Source organism: Nipponia nippon, unplaced genomic scaffold (assembly GCF_047370975.1).
Source record: "Nipponia nippon isolate SJK-2023a ecotype South Korea unplaced genomic scaffold, ASM4737097v1 scaffold_2, whole genome shotgun sequence".
NCBI classification, from domain to species: domain Eukaryota; kingdom Metazoa; phylum Chordata; class Aves; order Pelecaniformes; family Threskiornithidae; genus Nipponia; species Nipponia nippon.
Genome location: NW_028262336.1, coordinates 98,326,910 through 98,346,685, shown reverse-complemented (window position 1 = coordinate 98,346,685; position 19,776 = coordinate 98,326,910). Strand labels below are relative to the sequence as shown.

The 19,776-nt window shown below is 42.7% G+C and overlaps 1 protein-coding gene across 1 annotated transcript in view; it reads left to right on the top strand.

The window, feature by feature from the left end:
* Positions 1-7,178: 7,178 nt before the first annotated feature.
* The window catches only part of EPSTI1 (epithelial stromal interaction 1), a 51,348-nt gene continuing 38,750 nt past the window's right edge, over positions 7,179-19,776 (top strand). The window contains exons 1-3 of the mRNA XM_009463110.2: positions 7,179-7,436; positions 17,257-17,315; positions 19,321-19,404. Of these exons, the coding sequence (XP_009461385.1) occupies positions 7,240-7,436; positions 17,257-17,315; positions 19,321-19,404 (340 nt within the window). The 5' untranslated portion in view covers positions 7,179-7,239. The remainder of the gene's footprint in view (positions 7,437-17,256; positions 17,316-19,320; positions 19,405-19,776) is intronic.

Sequence of the window (19,776 nt, the reverse complement as noted above, 5' to 3'; positions counted from 1 at the left end):
AAGGCGTATCATATAAAATTGGTGGAGTCAGTACTTGAGCCTCACTGAATTGTCATGTGCATACAAATGAGTAAAGAATAAATCTTCAGAGCCACTGCACCAGGATTAGAGTTTGGAAGGGTTCATTGCTTCTAAAAGCATTTGTATGTTTCTTTAATTACCGCAATATACTATAAAAGCAAAAAGAGGCATGAGCTGTGGACTTCTACTAATTTCTGTAAGTAACATATTCTGAAATACGAAACAATAAAGAATGTAATGTTCTTTCTAGATACTATAATAATCGTCTGTATGACACCTTTGGTTGACCAGGTACCACAGGGAAGTATATTATACAAAATCCTAAGCTGGAACTAATCGTGGCCTTCAGGAATTACAAGAGTACAATTACTCCTTGAAGAAGATGGTATATACGGCAAAAGGCTCGGGTATCTTCTGTGAATTAGAGTGTTAAAATAATTTATGCACAAGTAAATCTCCTCTGCTTGAAAAACTGCTAAGAAAAAGATATATTCAGGAATTTTACAAATACTATTTTAATATTGTCAGACTTCTCAATGACTTTTTCCTTCTGGTCACAATGCTGGAGCCATAGCTGTAAGAGTTTTTTGTTTCTGGTAGCATTTGTGTAGTTTGCAGTTAATTTTGCTTTTTCCAGTAGATTTGTTGCAGGCATTTTTAATGGTATAAAACATTCATTTGTAGTCCTGATTGTTTTTAGAACATCAGACCTTTTAAATAGCCCTGCTTTATGATTTAGTATTATTTATATAACAATATAGATACGCATAGCACTCTCCTGGCATAAGAATACTCCTAAAATGTAGCCATAATTTTCAGGCAGTACTTGAGGACCTCACTATAGCAAGATCTGAACATCAGGTCAATTATATTTTCAATCTCCACTTCCTTCTACTGAAGTAGTATGAGGTAAAGGAGAGGTGGACCTGCTCTAATCCTGAAGGATACTGCAGAGAAAGCAAGGGTCAATTTCCTTTTAGAGAGTGGAAGATGATAGTTTTTGACAGGTACCGTCAATTTCAGCTTTTTGCAATAAAATAGGAAGTGTGTGCAGCATTTTACATCTCCTAAATAGATTACCCAAGACAGACACACACACGCACTTGTCAAAGCTAATGGCATTCTTTCTGCTGAGCCTGACAAATTCCAGTCCTAGATATAAACAAGAATAAATCTTGGCCAAATGTTGACATTTCACCCTCCTTCTGGGGCTACCTCTTCAGGGAGCAGAGAAATTTCTCTTCTTTAGCATCCTGAGCTGTAACAATTAGTGGTATCAACCCTGCAGAACGCACTGTCCTCATGACAGAGCAATCTTGCTCCTAACGAAACATTTTATGTGAAGTGCACAAAACTAAAAACGATACTACAGCATTCATTCATACGAATGTTTTGTGGGTTTGGTCTATGGTGAGCTTGGATATTTTGCTTGCCATAAGTGTGTTTCAGATCAAGTATTTTAAAAGTCGAGCTGAACATTACCTGTTGTCCAGTTTAAGATTTTCTGTTCACAACTACAGCAAGCTAGAGTACTCAGCCAGAAAAACCTTGGTAAAGTAAAAAGCGTCTTTAAAAATCCAATTTTTAATGTGCCATCATGGTATAAAAACACTATATGCAGTGTTAATTATAGATATGCTTCTACGTATTTTTGCCATCCCTTGTCATTGCCCTAAAACACAGGGAGACATTCCTAATGATCAGTTACACACGTAATCTCTGTAGTGTATTCAGCTGTGTGTCTTACCTATGTAGCCGAAATATCCAGGGAAAAAACTATGCATGTGAGCCCTTGAGCATCATACTCAGTTGTAGGGCTAAGTTTTTTAGCTGACAGCAAAGGAAAAAGTTCTCCAGCAGTCAAGGCCTTCTGATACCATTTACTGGCTCCTGGGAAAAACAGAGAGTGTGCTGTAGGAAAGCTAGCCTGTCCTGGCTGTCTTTCTCAAACGTCTCTTGCAGTCTGATGCTTTTCTTCAGGCTTTAGGCTTCTAGTCTCCTTGGATTAAATGAAAATCTTAACTTTTAATGAAAAGTGTCTGTGGTTGTGGAAAAAACTTAAAAATGCAAAATCTTAAAATCCATAAACCAACAGTGAAATAATGAAGAATGAACAGGTGTTTTCAGGGAAGGAGAGGTGGGGGACATGGCATGTGTCTTAAATACTTATTTTCTTTCTCTTTTTAAATACTGTTTCTTTCCTAGAAGAGAGTTTTATCCCATCTGACATTCCCAAAGAAAGGATGAGGTGGCTGACCAGGATTCTGAGTATCCTTTATAGTGAGAAAGGATCTCTGATATCTCTCATTTTTGGTATAGTTCATGGTGCTGCTGAGTTGAAAATAAAGGTTCAATATAGAAAGTTCCTCTGCAGAAGTTATTTTGTTTTATTATTTAATTTCTTTAAAACCACAGGTGAGGGAGTGAATACGGTGATTCTTAGCATTTTATATGCCCACTGAAGGATTTTCTCAAAGCAAAAGAAAGATAATTTTCTATTGAGGACTTTCCTCCCACAAAATAAAAAAAAATTGTTAATAGCTGGAGGCAACAGAGCTTTACAGACAGAAAAACTTTATTTTGGCAGATGAACTTTCTCACTCCTTTCCCTGTTTTCTCCCCTGTCTCACTGTCGGGGAGGGAGGGAGCCACCAGCTGTGTGGGTGCTTGCCTGCTAGCTAGGGCCAATGCAGCACAGCATCTGACTCAGTTAGGGATGTAAGACAACTATAAACATAAACTATCGGATAGAATAGGCAGCCAGTATTTGGTGGGTCTAGCAAAATATAAGTACTGACTTAAAATTCTTATGGAGAATTTGGGAAGGGTTGAGATTTGGTGGGGGTTTGCATGTTTCAAGAGGCTGAATACATTGACATTCTGATACTTAGGAAGCACAGACTCTTTAGAATCTATTTAGCATCTACAACGCTAAATAAAATAGGGCCAGTGACTGATCCTTTGTCCTAAATCCAACTAGCACAGACTTGCTCATATATATGCTGTCTAAGACTGGTCTCCACTAGGCTAGGAGGAGCCTAAGTGGCTAGGAGGAGCCTAAGTGGCTAGGAGAAGCCTAGTGGAAGCAATATGCGTGTCCTTCCTACATAACACTTAAACTCCAAGTGTCCTGAGAGCCCCAGTGGTACTGGTGTTACCCTAAAGCTTAATTATTGTTTTGGGGAATATTTCAGCTCAATGTGTCTGAAGTAATATGAGGGATGTGTTGCAGCCCATCAAAAGTTGTGTTTCAGTAGCATGAAACTGAACGGCTGATGAATGACGTACTGTGTTTGAGATGCAGATTGCTGGGACACTGTTGGAGGGATGTTTAGGGTGGAGGAAACTAAAGCTGGTACAGTCATATCCATACTGACTTTCTGGGGGTTATGTCTGGCATAAAACATCCTCGGAGCCAGGCCTGGATGTTGTCCTGGAGAGAGTTAGTTTGGATTGTCCAAAACAGAGCTAAGAAATAAACAAGCACTGAAGCGATGTAAGTGATTGAGCTTTTAGTGCTTGGGTTCATTTTACATCCCTCTTTTTTGAGCAATATAAGTATAAACTACTTGGGTTCTGCAGTTACTGTTTGCATCCAAAACTTTCTAAATTTCAACAGGAAACAGATATTAGATCTGAATTTTACATAACAATGTGCGATTGAAGATACAGCAGCAGTGGCCACATTAATTATAAACCATTTTTGTAATTAAATTTGGGTTATTAAGACATCAATCTGCATTGCTTAAGAAGAATCCAGATGTCGAAGCTGGATTTTTACCAGATAGGGTGCCTGTAGGAACAGCTGTTATCCCACAAATCTTTGCAGTCCTCAGACATGACTTTCCTATCATTTGTGCTGCCTCTAGTCTCTCTGCACCTCATGTATTTACCCCGCAGTCCTACATAAGGGACTAAGCTTGATGCTTACTTTCATTTGCCAGCACCTTGTACAAAAAGCAAAATATGTTTGTGAAGAGGAGGGGGAACTTGGGTTAAGAGATCTTCCCCAGGGCCTGTCTTTAGCAGGTGGCAGCCCACATGAAGCAGGGCAGCAAGCCTTGAGCCTTCTGGCCTCCCTGAACACCTTCTTGGACAACTTAGGGGATGACTCAAATTGTCAAGTGCCATGCATTTGATTTCTGGTAGGAGCCCAATCACTATCCAGGACAAAATATCTGTGTTCTCCACAGAGACCAGAGGTAAAGAATAAGCCCACACAACTGCTCCAAGGCTGTGAGGCCCTTTGCTATTTTAGCAATTCCTGAAGACATCTGGCAGAGGAGATGCTCTCTCCCACACCGGCCTGGAACACTCTGAAGCAAGAAACTGCCTATGTTGGCAACATTAAGAGTTGCCTTGCAGCTGTGACCCAGCAATGTCTTACAAACTAGGCATATTCCTTTGCCCACAGCATATGGCTTTAAACAACACGAGTCAAAGAGGACTATAGCCTGCTCTGGCCTCCTGGGCAGTTTCCAAACCAAGACAGGGGCTCTTTGAGCGAGCACTCTTGATTAATTGTCCAGGCAGCTATAAGGCAACTGGCATCCATCCCCACAACTGAGCCAGCTCCTTAAAAAATGTCCCAGAGACCAATTCTTCCCCTAAGAAACCGAAAAGAGAGACTGCACTGCCAACCTGGGATGGCTTCTGTATATGTCTCAATGAATGCCACATCGTTGTCTCGAGAGAGATTGGTATTAGAGAGATCTGGACTTGGCAGAAGGTAGGCAGAGGGCCTCTGGTTGACCTCTGCTATCTGTCTCCAAGAAGTGACCACACTGGATTCTCCCATAGTGTTCCTGTGTGCTCATAGACCAGGCTAGACCCATCATGGCCCAGAGCAAGACAGTTCTGGGAGGGGTGCAAGGGACTTTGCACCAGCTCGTCCCTTTGCAACTTACTGCCGTTGCACTCCAGAGTCTGTACGGAATGATTCATGTACAAATGCGGATCATCTCTGCTGCAGAGTGTGTTAGGAGTGACAGTGGGAGGGAGAAACGATGGATGCTGCCTTCACTGGGGAGCCCTATGAGATACGTGCTGCTGGATGTGGCAGCTCTGGGAGGTGTGCGGCTGGTGACGGGGTCCCACATAGCACCCCAGAGAGCATCGTGAACACCAGAGAGAGCCTGTGGCTCTCCATGTGGCATTTTATCTTTCTATTTTCCCAGCATGTGTGGGGTGTGCTGTAAGGCCTAGACAGTCTGCACAGTCAGGAAACCTGGTGTGGTGGGTTCACCCTGGCTGGATGTCAGATGGCCATGAAAGCCGCTCTGTCACTCCCCTCCTCAGCTGGACAGGGGAGAGAAAATATAATGAAAGGCTCGTGGGTTGAGATAAGGACAGGGAGATAACTCAGCAATTACCATCACGGGTAAAACAGACTTGAATTTGGGAAATTAGTTTAATTTATTACCAATCAAATCAGAGTAAGATAATGAGAAATAAAAACAAATCTTAAAAAAACCTTTACCCTCACCCCTCCCTTCTTCCCAGGCTTAATTTCACTCCTGATTTCTGTACCTCCTCTCCCCTGGTGGCACAGGGGGACAGGGAATGGGGGTTGCGGTCAGTTCATCACACATTGTCTCTGCTGCTCCTTCCTCCACAGGGGGAGGATTCCTCACACTCTTCCCCTGCTCCAGCATGGGTCCCTCCCACAGGAGACAGTCCTCCACGAACTTCTCCAACATTAGTCCCTCCCACAGGCTGCAGTTCTTCATGAACTGCTCCAGTGTGGGTCCTTCCCATGGGGTGCAGTCCTTCAGGAGCAGACTGCTCCAGTGTGGGTCCCCCATGAGGTCACAAGTTCTGCCAGCAAACCTGCTCCAGCGTGGGCTCCTCTCTCCACAGGTCCACAGGTCCTGCCAGGAGCCTGCTCCAGCACAGGCTTCCCACAGGGTCACAACCTCCTTTGGGCACACACCTGCTCCAGCGTGGGGTCCTCCACAGGCTGCAGGTGGATATCTGCTCCACCGTTAACCTCCATGGGCTTCAGGGGGGCAGCCTGCCTCACCATGGTCTTCACCAGGGGCTGCAGGGGAATCTCTGCTCTGGCACCTGGAGCACCTCCTCCCCCTCCTTCTTCACTGACCTTGGTGTCTGCAGAGTTGCTCCTCTCGCATATTCTCACTCCTCTCTCCGGCTGCAATTGTGCAGGTTGTTTTCCCCCTTCTTAAGTACGTTATCCCAGAGGTGCTATTACCATTGCTGATGGCCAGTGGTGGGTCCGTCTGGGAGCTGGCTGGCATTGGCTCTATTGGACATAGGGGGAGCTTCTGGCAGCTTCTCACAGAAGCCCCCCCTGTAGCCCACCCTGCTACCAAAACCTTGCCACGCAAACCCAATACACTTGTAGTATCCCTTCAGCAATGTGTTTTTAGCGCAGCTTGAGCAGCTGAGGACAAAAAGTGACAGGATCTGCATGTGTTGAGCTGAATGTCCCTAGTTCTGCTGCATAAAGATTGAGTAGCATTACTAGTTCTTTTTTTATTGGGTTAGGAGCTGGCAAAGATCTTTATTTTACTAGTGATATTAAGAAGGTTGCTGGTTTTCCCCTGCCCTGCAGATCCCATAGATACAGTACTGCTGGTCAGATGTGTTCACTGAAGGAATCTGCATTGTCGGTTAAGAGGATCGTGTATTTGTCCTCTATTCATCAGATAGAATTAGGAAGGCTGAAGTAAAGAAGTTTTCTGATTGAGCAGAATTGAAAGGCAGAATTGGAGTTGTGCAGGACCATTGATTTAGGATTTATCTGAGGGTTAGTTTTTAGTTTCACTTTCATCTTTCTCCTTACGCTCCTGCAAAATAGAAACCAGCAAAACCCCCTAGAGCCATTCCCCTCTGTCACTGGCAAATTTGAAGTGCTATTTGTCAGAAATATGGCTTTAAGCCAACCCTCACCATGCTTATGCTAAAGCAGTCTATTCCAAGACGGTTGTTGACTGTTTTGTTACTATAGATCAGCTTTGCTGTCACCCCATGACTCCAGCCTGCCTGGGTGCTGTGGCTGAGATGATCAAACCGAGCTTCAGCTGGAGGATGACTCGGAAACCAGTGCATGCGTTTGCATGTCTTACAGCTGAGAGTCCAGGCAGGGGCGGGGCTTACCAAGAATTGAAACCAACTTGTGAGAACTCAAAGTTTTGAGTCTTTCCCTAGCCTTAGCTGCAACACTCCTTTCTGATAAGGCAAGGTACTCCTGAAGCAATGTCTGGGGTTAGAGGATGGAGGGAAGGTGGCAGGTACAGGACAGCTGCTGCCTCCAGTACCCCGTTTTCCTCTCAGGGTTACCTCCGGGATGGCAACAATAAAACAGAGGAGGCTGCAAACCCTCAGAAGCTGACAACATCTGAAGAGGAGCACAGCAGCCAAGCATCAGTCTACCAACAACAGCAAGAGCAGTAGTAAGTAGCAAGGAGCCTGGCTGAGATGGTGTTGCGTGTAGTGGGTGCCTGTTTTCCACTTAACTCGAGGTGTGCACCTTTGAAGGCAGAAATACTTTATAGAGAGCCTGTGAATGGGACTGGGCACACAAGCAGCTTGTTCTTGTCCTCTCAGAGCCACCTGCGGGCAGCCTGAAGCCTACCTATGAACAATGCTTCCTACATGGGACCCGAGTTGTCCTGGCAGGCTTCATGATGGCATGGCTTACACCTCATGCGATAGCAGCAGCCTGTTCTGTATGTTTGATGTTGCCAAACGTAGTGTTGGTTTCTTGGCATCTTTTTTCAAAGTGAAATTTCAAATCTGATTTTAGCTCCCTGTTTTCTGTCTCTTAATATTTCATCTTGGAAAGTAAAAAAAATACTTCCTTTGGCTTAAGAGATGGATATAGGCTGCATTCCAGCACTGATCTGAATGCAGTCCAGGACATGGAACAGCTTCTAAAAACTTCATGCTGACAAGAGTAAAGCCAAAGCTTCAGCCCTCAATTTCATTTTAGGCTTTATTGGGATCTATGCTCAGTCCATCTCTGATTTTTCATTGACAGTTCTTAGATAGCTTGTATAAGCTCTAGCTTGCAGATAGAATACAGAATAGAAACGGACAGTACTGGTGTGTGTATTTTATGCACATGCGCTTAACACATATACGCTCAGCTGACCAAAAGTAATTGTTTACAGTCTTTTTCCCCAAATGTGCTTTTTCTGAGCTGTTAGTAACAGTGCATGTAATGCTATTATTATTATGTGCTGAGTTTGCTTAGCTTGCCTTTTTTTTTCCCCCTGCCTTTCAAAGTGCAGCTGACAGAAACCAAAGGCTGTTTCAGTTTCCTTTCCCTGCTTTCTGGATGAAGAAGGTGGAGTCACGCTGGGAAAGAGGTGGCAGGCTGCTAATCACCAGCAGCAATCAGCAGCTTTCCATTGTAACCCATGAATGCTTGCCTACTGGGTAGTAATGATACAGGGACTATTAAGAGCTGGGTAGCTTTGAAATCCATCAGTGCTTTAACGATGGACTTTCAGGACAGCAAACAACCATTCCTGAGTTACAGTGTCTGTTTATTTTCTGCCACTTCTGAACATGAAAGACCCTCTGTCTTGCCTGCCCTCACACTGGCGTATATCCACAGTACAGTTGAGAGCAGCCCTAGTTAGCTTACATATTTGTGCTATGTGCATTTTTTTGCTGGTTTGGGTCTTTTTTGGGGGGGTTGGGGTGGAGAGTGGGAGTTTTCCCATTGGTATAGCTGTCTTTGCCCAGATTTAGTCTGGGATACAAACCCCCTGGTATAGGTTAGGTAAATACTTATCAGTTGGTTAGCCTGAGCTCCCTGCACAATTTAAGGCTAGAGCAAATATATTCACACAGATTCTGACCGGAGATGGGATCCCCCCTAAAACTAGGTAAGCTTTTGGGGAAGAATAATTTAAAGCCCTTTTTAATCTTTATATGGTGATTGCAGAGAGGAAGCTGTTGTGCATCAACTGCAAGGGCTGTGTGCTTAGCATTTTTTGCTGTGTGATACAAAAGATTCTTTCTGTGTCTTCATATAGCTGTAACAAAGAATTCATTCTTAAACCTGGAGTGTACAAATTAAAGGCTGCATTAGTATGTAGTTAGTGAGAAGAAGGAATGAGGGAAAGGCAGGTTCAAAGAGAAACCACATAATATGAGTGGGAAACAAATAAAAACAGAAGTGAACAAGGCTGGAGTTTGCTCCTTTCCCTCGAGGAGGGGGATGCTAGCAGTCAGTTTGAAGGAGATGAAGCCACTTAAACTGCAGTTTTCTTAACTAACCCAGATTAAACTGGTAGATGGTATCCGGAATACTGAAGCAGACAAAGGGAGATCTTTAGTCTTAAAACAAAAGTTAACTATTTCATTCATTGTTGTTATCTTTGTTCTGTTATCTGACGTTATGTTTCAAGAAAGATCTCAGATTAAAATATCATTTTATCAGTGATAAAGCTGACTCAGCCTTTTAGCCATCAATCCTTTTGAACATGATTATTAAAAGTAAAATACTAGGACACCCTCAGAATAGTCCAGGTTTTCAGGCTCTAGGATAACCAAGGGTTGAACAGAGCAGTTGGAGAGCTGAAGTCATAGGCTCTCAGTAAAGAAAAAATGCACAGACAAGCATTAACCTAGAAGGCTTTCAGGAGTATGTGTAGCAGAGGGAACATGAGGGGCCCAAGCAGGATACCTCTGTGCCAAGGAGTGGCTCTATTCCAACTTGTGTGCTGGTCGCTGTTTTCTGGGAACAGCCAGGATACCGTTTTGCTGCCAGCAAAGCGGGCATTGGAGTCTCTGTTGAAGCCTCTGTGTGCATGTGTGTGTTGTTTCCAGGCAAACTCTCAGTCTCAGGCTGTGCTTCAGAGCAGTCGGGAGTGGGCAAACACCTTAGCAGCATCTTAGGGTGATATCAGGTGGCCTTTCATGTAGACTGGACACATGAAATATGTGTGGGACATGGCATGTTGTAGTCTCATCCACTAGTCAATATTTGAACTTGACTATTAAAAAGTATAAAGTGGGCAACTGCTATTAGAGGGTAATTTTTCTCTAGCTTTGAAAAAGCCCTCATATGATACGTCGAGGCTGAGAAGGGATAATAAAATGGTCCTAATTAAGTTAAGCAGAATACTTGTTCAAATGCAAAATTGAAATGAAAATTTGCACATTGCCCTCCAGTTATATATAAGATGTGGTTTCAGGCCATGGAGAAAAAAATCGCCAGGATGACAAGTGCTTGAAACTGCTTATAATAATAAGCTTGCATTTAAGTTACTTCACTTTGTCTGCTAAGTGCCATGAAATTAACTTGTAGAAAGTGAATTCCCAAATTGCCCCTGTTCATGTCTATTCAGAAACAAAAGTCTGTACAGAAGAAAAGGTGGAGGAAAGTGGGGAAATTAGAGGCTGAATTATAGCTAGTGCCTGAAAAAGAAAATGCTGCCCCCAGTCAGCAGTCTGTCCTTGGCGCCTTTAAAGCTGGCAAGAATAATATTGGTTCTGGTAAAATCCATTAAAAAATCAAATTCAAAATAATAAAATCTGAAGATATATTGTCGCACAGCTGGTAACAGTCCCTCATCATTTTGTGTTAAAGGAGAGCAGTTACTAGAATGCTTGACTCATGAAATTGTATTCTTTGACTGCCAGAGCCAAATCCATCAGGGCTTTCTTTCCTTCCTTTTCCAATCTTCATCCTGAATTAAAAAAAAAAATATATATCTATAGTGTTGTAAGACGTCTCAATGTTTTGCTGATAGAGTATACTTAGCAGTTCTTCTGAAAATTTTATTTTCTTTCACAATCTGAAATTTCTTTTTAAAAACACCAAACTAGTCTATGAAACTGGAGGCGGATGCTTAACAAAATGCTTGTTTTTCCCACTGCCCTGCCACTGGTGGGAGTGCTAGAAGGGTAATTTGAATTATGGACAATCTATTTAGAGTTGAGCTCTGCATTTGCTGCACAGGAGAAATCTCCCAGCTCTCTTATCTTTGAGGCTGCTGGACTACTCTTTACAGCCCAGTGGGGCAATTCAGAGATGCCTGGTTTCGATGTGGTCAGTAGCCATCCTTATCGTCAGCCAAGTGTTTGGTGGCTGAGTCCATGTAAGAGGATAACTATGCAGTAAGATTTCTGTTGGTCTGGATGATGGGGGTTGCTGTGTTCCTCATAATGTGTGGATGGGTGGAAGTAAGTCCCTTTAACTACTGTATTAGAAGGCTTTCTTGGAAGAGCTTGGTTTGCACAAGCCCCAACACGTTCCCTTGATGCATAGCTTGATGAGGGGCTGTGGCGAGACGATGAATAAGGAACATATGTGAGGATAGCGTGTTTGGGCAGGGGCAATAAAAGGACAACAAATACTGTGGTACAGAGGCAGAGGAGGAGGAAATATATTGTTGAAAAGAAAGTGAGGGAAGCAGAGATGAACATACCGCTGGCTTAGGTCTTAATCTTCATGTGATACAGCATCTGACCTGCCCAGCTCTCCAGGCATGCTGGCAAGCCTGACTCGCAACACACAGACACCTCTGCGGGGGGTAGCTCGGCTCAGCGCTGGTGTTGCCAAGCCCAGTGCCTGGCCTGCCCACGTATAGATGCTCTGCGCTCCTCATAGCTACTGATTAGCAGGCGCTCCAGCTGGCTCTGGCGCACTCGCTGCATCCCTGGCACTGTGCTGTGCTGAGGTAACTGAGCTGCTTTGGGGCCTGGGGACAGCATAAACATGGCCACATCTGACTTCATAGACTTTGTTGGGTCCGATGTTAGTCTACCACATTGCAACAGCAAACTCTCTCCGTTGGTGTAGTCTGCCCGTGACCATATGCTGACTAATGGCAGGTTAGCATTTTCAGGGAAGAGAGAAAGCTGTGCTGCGAGCCAAGTTTGGGCTGAGAGCTGTCCCTTGGCTCCCTGATTTGATCCATCACTGTGACAATTTCCTTGGAGCTTTAGAGGGTGGTTAAGATCGTCTTCCAGCACCGATGTGTTTACTGCACCAAGTGGGGTGCTGGTTGAAGCACCTGTCATCGCATGCTGATCCCAAACCAAGCTGCTGAATCCAAGCCCCATCTTAACTCTTGGAAATTTGGTTCTGAGTTTCAGTTTTACTCTTTGGACCAAATTTTACCTCCAGGAATTTCTCTACAAGCTTGTGGGTACTGGAGAACTGAGATCTGGGTGCCAACAGCAGAGCCGCAGGTCTGTTGTTTTCCTGCTTGCTTCTGACTCGTACCTTCTCCTGGGCCTCTCTCTGCTGCTGTTTTCCTTTTCGCTCTTTCCCCGTGCAAGTTCACTTCTTCAGGATTTAACTCTGTTTTATCCTGAGGCCTCACTATGGCGAAAATGTTGGCCATTTTAATGAAAGCTTTAGTTAACCAGAGGGACCAGATATAGAAGTGAGTTACCCTGGCTTAATAAGCTTCCAGACATCAGCTGAACTGTGGTAATTAAGTGCACTCCTAGCCTGTGGCAAACACAGGACAAAATCCATGAATGCAGACTTTTGATGATAAACATTTTCTGCTAATGCAGTTTATTTTCTGCCTCTCGTGTCAAGAGCGCACACACAGCTAGGATGAATCAGACAGTGTATAATGTTAAGCCCCAGTAATTCACTTTTGTCTCTGAACTGTAAACTGGTAAGATGCTGATGATAGTAACGATAGAAAGCCAGATCCCCAAAGCTGCAAGCAAGGTTTGTACACCCTCCCAGAGCTCTGCTTATGGCACCACTGGGGCACAGAGCATGTTGTTCGACTGAGGTCTAGAACCGTAGCCGTCAGTTATCGTTAGCATCTGGCCATGTGTGCATTGCGAAATAGGGATACCTACAGGACAGTTGTTGTCTACTCACTGGGATTTGGTATCTTGTAGACCTCTGTTTTGGCAGCTTTCATGGTGCTTAGTAGCATATGGCTGCTCCATCAGGCATGGGAGCCTGGGTGAAAATAATACTTTGTGGTGACACGGGCTTGCTGCACTTAAAACGGTTCCTGATAATTGAATGCAAAGTTCAGCTTATCGTATCTTTGAAGAATATTTGACAATTGTCTTTGGCAGTTTGGTCCCTTTTCTCTTTTAAATTCAGTCTTAACATATTATTTAATGCAGTATTTCACCTATATATTCCCTTGAGTCCTTCCTCCAGATTGAACCTGCCCAGGTCTTTTTCCCAAGCTTTAGCCATTTGTGTTGCTCTTCAACTACACTCTCCTTGGTTTCTGTCTCTTACAGAGAGCACATTGCCCAGCAGAGCGAAATATTTAGCTTTCAGCTTTGTGGCATTCATGTACCGATGCACCCACAGTATAAAACACAGTGGAACTGGAAATAGTTTATAACAGCCATTACTTTTGTAACTCTTTAAACTATTTCACACTTCATTTGGAAAGCTCCCCAGTGGTAGATGGCTGGAGCAGACTTGAGGAAAAACTGAAGGGCACGGCTCTGCAAAAAACATTATTGGTGAAAAGCAGTTCTCATGTGTTTTCTCAATTTTAGAAATAAACTATTTTGTATAAATCTGAAAGAATATAGAACAAAGGTTTCTATGGTCCGTACCCTGAAAGAAGTGAAAAAGTGAGTGGTGCTAGTTAGATGAGTAGAGTTACACAGAGCATTCAGAATTTGAGATTAGAGACATGGTGTTCTCTCTGTTGCTGATCACTCAAACTGTAAACTATCTTTGCAGATTTTCTATGACTGTATGGCATGTATCTCCTGATTGAAATGTTCCTATATCTATCTATTTATATATAGTTATATAGGTGTTTATCTTCCCACTACTGTGGTATTTGATGTCTATCTGTTTGAAAAATCATATGAGGTTGCTTTTTGTTTTTATTTCAATACAGATACATTCTTGTGTTGGGTTATAACTTTCTTAGTCTAGTTAATATCTGTTCAGTCTGTGTAATTAGTCAATACATTCTCATTTTCTGTGGACAAAATAAACCAAAAAAAGTTTCATCAAGATTAATATGATCTATAAAGGTAGAAGATGATTTATTTCTCTTCTTTGAAGAGCTATAACCTAGGTAAGATGTTGTCGTCCCCCCCCCCCCCCCCAGTGACTTCTGTATTTTTATTTATAAAAAAACCCTACCTCAAAGATAGGCTTAAGTCATATAACAATAAAAATCATTATTAGGGAACCCGAAAAGTTAAATTCTTTATCATCTCTTCTGGTTGTGGATTTTGAAGTACTTCGTATATTGGTATAAAGTACAAAAAGTCTGCACATCACTGATAGCTTCAAATCTTCACATTTCCTTAATTGCTACCCAGGTAAGTAGGATAATTTGCTCCAGACTTATGGCTACTGTGGTAACTCAGAAACTGACTGGAATATTAAATTGACAGGCTGTAGCAGGTTTTATAGGCTTTACTGGATCAGAGGTTTTGTCTGAACAAAGAAATGACATGCAATATCCTGCAAACTGGCTAAAACACAAGGTGAAAGCTGGTGGTGGGTTTTTGCATTAACTTTCTTTCCTTCAAAAAAAATCTCAAGAAAATGAGGGATACTAGGTGTGGATTTAATTTTAGCGTTAGAAGTGGTAGGGCAGATGGTATGTCCCAGGCAACAGCTCATCTGGCTCCTCTCCCGCCGTAGGCTTGAAAAGCAAGGGCCAGTTCATACCCTGACTTTCACCCACCCCACAAGAAGTTTACTATGTGCTCGCTCTTCCTTCCCCCTGATCCTAGTACCCAAAGCTACATCTCTATCTTTCCAGAGACGAAGGTGAACACTATAAAATTAGATGAGCTCACTAATCCTCTTTTTTCATTTGTTTGTTTTTTTGTTATCTTGGACTAAAACAAAGTATAAGCAGTAGGTAAAAGACAACCAAAGGCTGGTATCCTGTTCTTCCTTTCCCTCCCGCAGTGGAGACTTGACATTGTCATTTTATTTTAACTTTGACTTTATTTCAATGACATGGAAACCAAAGTGGCCTTTAAGTAAGCACTCTTAACCACAATGACTCTTATGCTTCTCTGGAAAACAGAGCAGAGCTTTCCCTGGCGGTAAGTGTAATGTCACCTCTACCCCTTTCTTAAACTGATTGATCTTTGCTGTATTATTTCCTGTGCTGTCCTTCTGAGCTCCTGGATGATGACCATGGTCAGATGTCAGAAGAATGGCCCCCACCTGGCCTCCCGGACTCTGAGCCTTCCAGCCAAAAGGCAGGAGCAGATAAAGGAAATTATTCATGGCATAACGGCTAGATTTGTATCGTGATTTCTCATACATGTGCAGATATGCAGAGGTCCATGCTTTCTTTTTAATTTGATTCCTAATTTAAAAAAAACAACCAAACAAACACTGTTTGAAGTCATCAAAGTACATTTGATATAAAAACTCTTCTGCCCTCTAGTGCTGTGAAGCAGTGAGATGTCTGAGATGCACTGATGTTCTTTTGGGGGGAAAATATGTAGCCTTGAGACTCACAATTCCAGCCCTTTTTTTCACTGACAAAGGGAGGGGAGTGTAAAAGGTACTTAATAATTTTTATGTATGAATTTGAGAGAAATATGATCTTAATATCTGAAACAGCCAAGAAAAACTACTAAAAAATATTTTTGGAACTGATAAACTGTACAGCAGCTTGTCAAAGGCAGTTTAGGATAAATTGTAAATGCTACTACTCAGTCAAATAAAGAAAAATCTGAAAACCCATCACTGATGGGGAATGTTATGCTGTAAGCAAGATGGGTTGTCAAAACTTCTTTCAAGTAACTGTTGCAGTTGTGCTGCAAATGCTGGAGGGGCATTGCTGCTCTCATAGCTCCTGCCTTTGAGGGTCTGGGATTCACTGGAGAGGTGATGAACCGTCTCAAGGGCACCAGAGTATGCTGGCAAGAAGGGAAAGGATCATATTAAATGGCACCATTAAAGCTCACAGCTCTATCTTTACTAGTTTAATCTCATAAATTAATCCATATCCTCCTAGAATAAGTCTTCAAAGAGAAAGAGGTAATTGGATATAAATACTTTCCTTCCCAAACCCTGAATTACAGTGATACAGCAGCAGGCAGCTTTTTGCACTTTGATCTCTTTGCATGATTTTCATTCCCCTTTTTAGCCTTAGTCTCAGGCCTCATTCTCTCATTACTTTTCCACGGCCAACTGTGCTCTCTCTGCTTCCTAGCTTGTCCTCTAGCCACCCCCTGTGGCCCTCTCTTCTTTTAAGAGACTCAGCCTTCACCCCTCATTATTCTTTGTTTTTTGCTCTTCTCCTTGGGCTTTCCTCGCGATGAAGTCAGATGAAATATTTGCACCCATGCATGCAGATAAAACCCTGCCAAATGCTGCAGAGAGATGTGAGCTTACTCTGATATGTGCAGCCAACTGCGTTTCTGGTAAACCTGCACCCCCGTGGCTTAACTTCTGCTGAGCGGGAGCAGTGTAAACTTGTACCCACACAGTACACCGTGTAGATAAAACCCTTTGTTTTCTCCAAGTGGAACTGACATGTTTTCATCACTCTTTTGATCACCTCGACTCTCTAATACACTCTGAACCCTGTCCTGTCTCTTTGCTGTCATGTTAGATTGATAGCTCCTTGAGACAGCAACTGCATTTTGAATTAAGTCTAGCAAAACAGAGCCTTTGTCCTGATTCAATGAGTCGCATCTTAGGCATGACAGCAAGATAAATATGCCCAAAGAATTCCTGGTGCCTGACAAATGCAAGGCTGACAAGGAAACTGAGGCTTGGGCAAAGAGAGCAAGTCACCTGGGTCCATCGCAAACAGTATGATTTTGCACGCTCCTTGGACAACTTTTTGGGCAGACTGCCTAAATCTGCGAGGTGCTTGGTGCCCTCGAGGTATGGGGTGGGACTGCCAGGCCCAGTGCCTTTCCCAGTATACAATGGTCTTTCTCTGTGTTTGAGCAAGCTGTGGAAGTAGTAGTCTACCATGTGGGATTGTTTGATTCGAGGAAGTGATTTAATTTGAAATGGCTGAGATTTGAGGTCAGCAGTCTAGAGTAAGACTTAAATAAGAAAAATGAAGATTATGCCAAAAGTGTCTGAAAATGTTATCCTTGGTATTTGCAGCCAATTCCAAATATAACAAGTATTTCTAGAGAATTTACCAAAAAATTCCTGAAGAGCTGAGTCAAAATAAATACCAATTTTGATATGAAGTTGTTTGCTACAACAGCAGAAAACTGACCTTGCTGATGAAGGGAACCCCTTCCAGTCCTGTTTTTCTGTAGACAGAAAAAGTAAGAGAGTGTTCTCTTTCATTTTAGTGTCGGCCCCTATGTTTTGATAACTCCAAATGAAACCAGAAGAAACCACTTGCAGCAAAGTAAGTTGAGTTGTCTAATATGGTCATGCATTATTTCTACTTGAATAAGTGTAGGGTTTTGTGCACTTTATCACCCTTGCAACTTTTATCCTAATTTTTAAAATGCTTTTATATGTGCAGCTGTGACAGTAAAGTCAGTGCTATGAACGTTCTCCATCATCGCGCAGGCTTTTCTTAAGATTAACTTCTCATCTGGGTAAACTTCATGCAGGATAAGTCTTGTTCAGGAAAAGGTTTTTGGTAATTTCAGTGCTGGAGCTATTCTAACTGGATTCTACAAGACTCAGCTGGAATTAGCTCTATCCCGCTTTTACAGAATTGAATTCAGATTGGAGAACCCAACTTTGAATGCTCTCTGGGTTAGGGGGAGGAAGAAGAAAAATATAAGTAAGACATATTTTTGAAAGTACTCTCATGTGGAGACTAAAGCAACTAGAACCACTGTTGGTTTTTGAATCTCTGTTTCAGGACTGTAGGTGGATCTTTTAATGAAAATGGGAAAGATCATTTTAGATGGAAAATATCTTCACTTTTGCTTGGCTTCAAGTCTTGCTGGTGAAAGTAGCTAAGCAGGGACACCCTGAACCTCTACCAGAAATATTAGGCATGTGTTAAAAAGCTTTTGTTGCCAAAAGTTACAACAAAAGAGCCATGAAATACATTCTGTATGCAGAGGTGACCAAGCACTGCAGTCCTGCACTCCTGGCTATTTATTTGTGCAAGATATGAAAGCTGAAGGAGTGTCAGTCAGCCCTTCTCACACTTTGGGCCCTCAAGGAAACAGTGCAATAAAAACATTTCTTCTCAAACATTGTGAGTTTGGCTGAAATGCTTCACCAGCAGCCTGCTGTAGGGTTGGGTTACCTTTGGTTGTGAGAAAGAAAATGGATTTCTCCTGAACCAAACCATAATCTTCTGGAAGGAGGAATAAAAGCAGATCATCTTAGAGCTGACTCCGACACTAACACCAAAGGTGCTGCCGCTCTAAATAAAGATCTGCTTTCAGTTTGTGCCACCAGCATGCAAAGTCTGAAGCATGCCAAGTACTTCTGCCTTGGATACTGGCAGAAATAGGGCCTCACCAAAACCAGTCTCTACCTAAGTCCTTATTTTAAAGGTGAAATAACAAGCTGGTATCTCCTTGGGCCTCTTTAGAGACTTGCCCAGGAACTGGCTTTATCTTGTTAGAGGAGAGCTGGTGTTAGCATCTGTTAGCCATAGCCTACCATTAGAAAATGTGGTTCATGTTGGTTTTAGTAAGAGTGAATTGAGCTCTTAGAGCAACTGAGGTACTACTTTAAAACACAGCTCCTCTTTCCATAGGCTTTGTGCACCTTGCTATTGAAAGGACTTGGTTTCTTTTCCCTCTGTCAGTTGATTTGAGAGAGCAGTTTAATCAACCAACCATCCTAGAGCATATGGCTGGTGCCCCTGGCTGCATTGACTAGACTTCCACTGACTACACCGGGAGCTTGCCACCTATCTCACATGTGGACACCTATGTTGAAGTGTCTTAATTTGAAGCTGAATCATGCATTCCCCCTGTTTTTATTTAGGAAGCATGTAGTTGGGAGGGAAAATTACTTATTCTTCATTTCCCTGCTGGGGAGCGTTACACCACAAGCATTTCCCTATGTGCAGCAATAACATCTTAATCATAACAACTTCTGCTTTATCTGTAGGAGTAAATACTGTGGCATTTACCTAGAGGTTCCCAGGGGTTAAAAAGAAGTGTAATAGCAGTCCCTTAGCTGTTTTTTCTTTTGCTGTTGGGGTTGAGTCCTAGGGTTTGCTCACTATACAGTCTCAAGTTAGGCAAAATATTTGCCTTGTTAGCTGATCATTGAAGTGACTGTGTAACCTCCTGGGGGTTATCTGCACCCCTTGAGAACAAGTTTGTCTGTTCCTGGATGGGTCTTCAGGGTTACATACAATTAACGATACCGCCTGCTTTTTAGTACTGCCTCTAATTTCCATATGTTTGTTTCTTTTTGTACCTGCTCAGTTGCTAAGAAAGAGCTAGATGACCTGGAGCAGTGGAAGAAAGAGCACAGGCCAGAGCCAATTAAGTTGGTTCCACAGAGATTGGGTAAGACATGTAAATCAACTATTATGAATTGCAAAATCTTATTTTCCAGGGCATGAGACATTTTTCACTTATTCTCACACGCTACTTATTAAAGAGATGCACCGTCAATAAGGGCTAACATGAGCTTACTGTATGTGCTCTGTGCTTTTTGATGGTCACGACAATGAAGGTGTTTCTGAAACAAAACAGCATAGATTTTCACTCAAGAAATCTGTGGAGATCAGCGTTCTATACTAACATTTAGGAAAAAGAGGTGGATTATCCCTCCTGCTGGCAATGTTGTCTGTGGCTGATGTGTCGAAGGGACAAATGCTTCGCATTAGCATGCAGGTGGACAGCATGTGTTGGAGACCCTTCAGCTACCCATAAGAA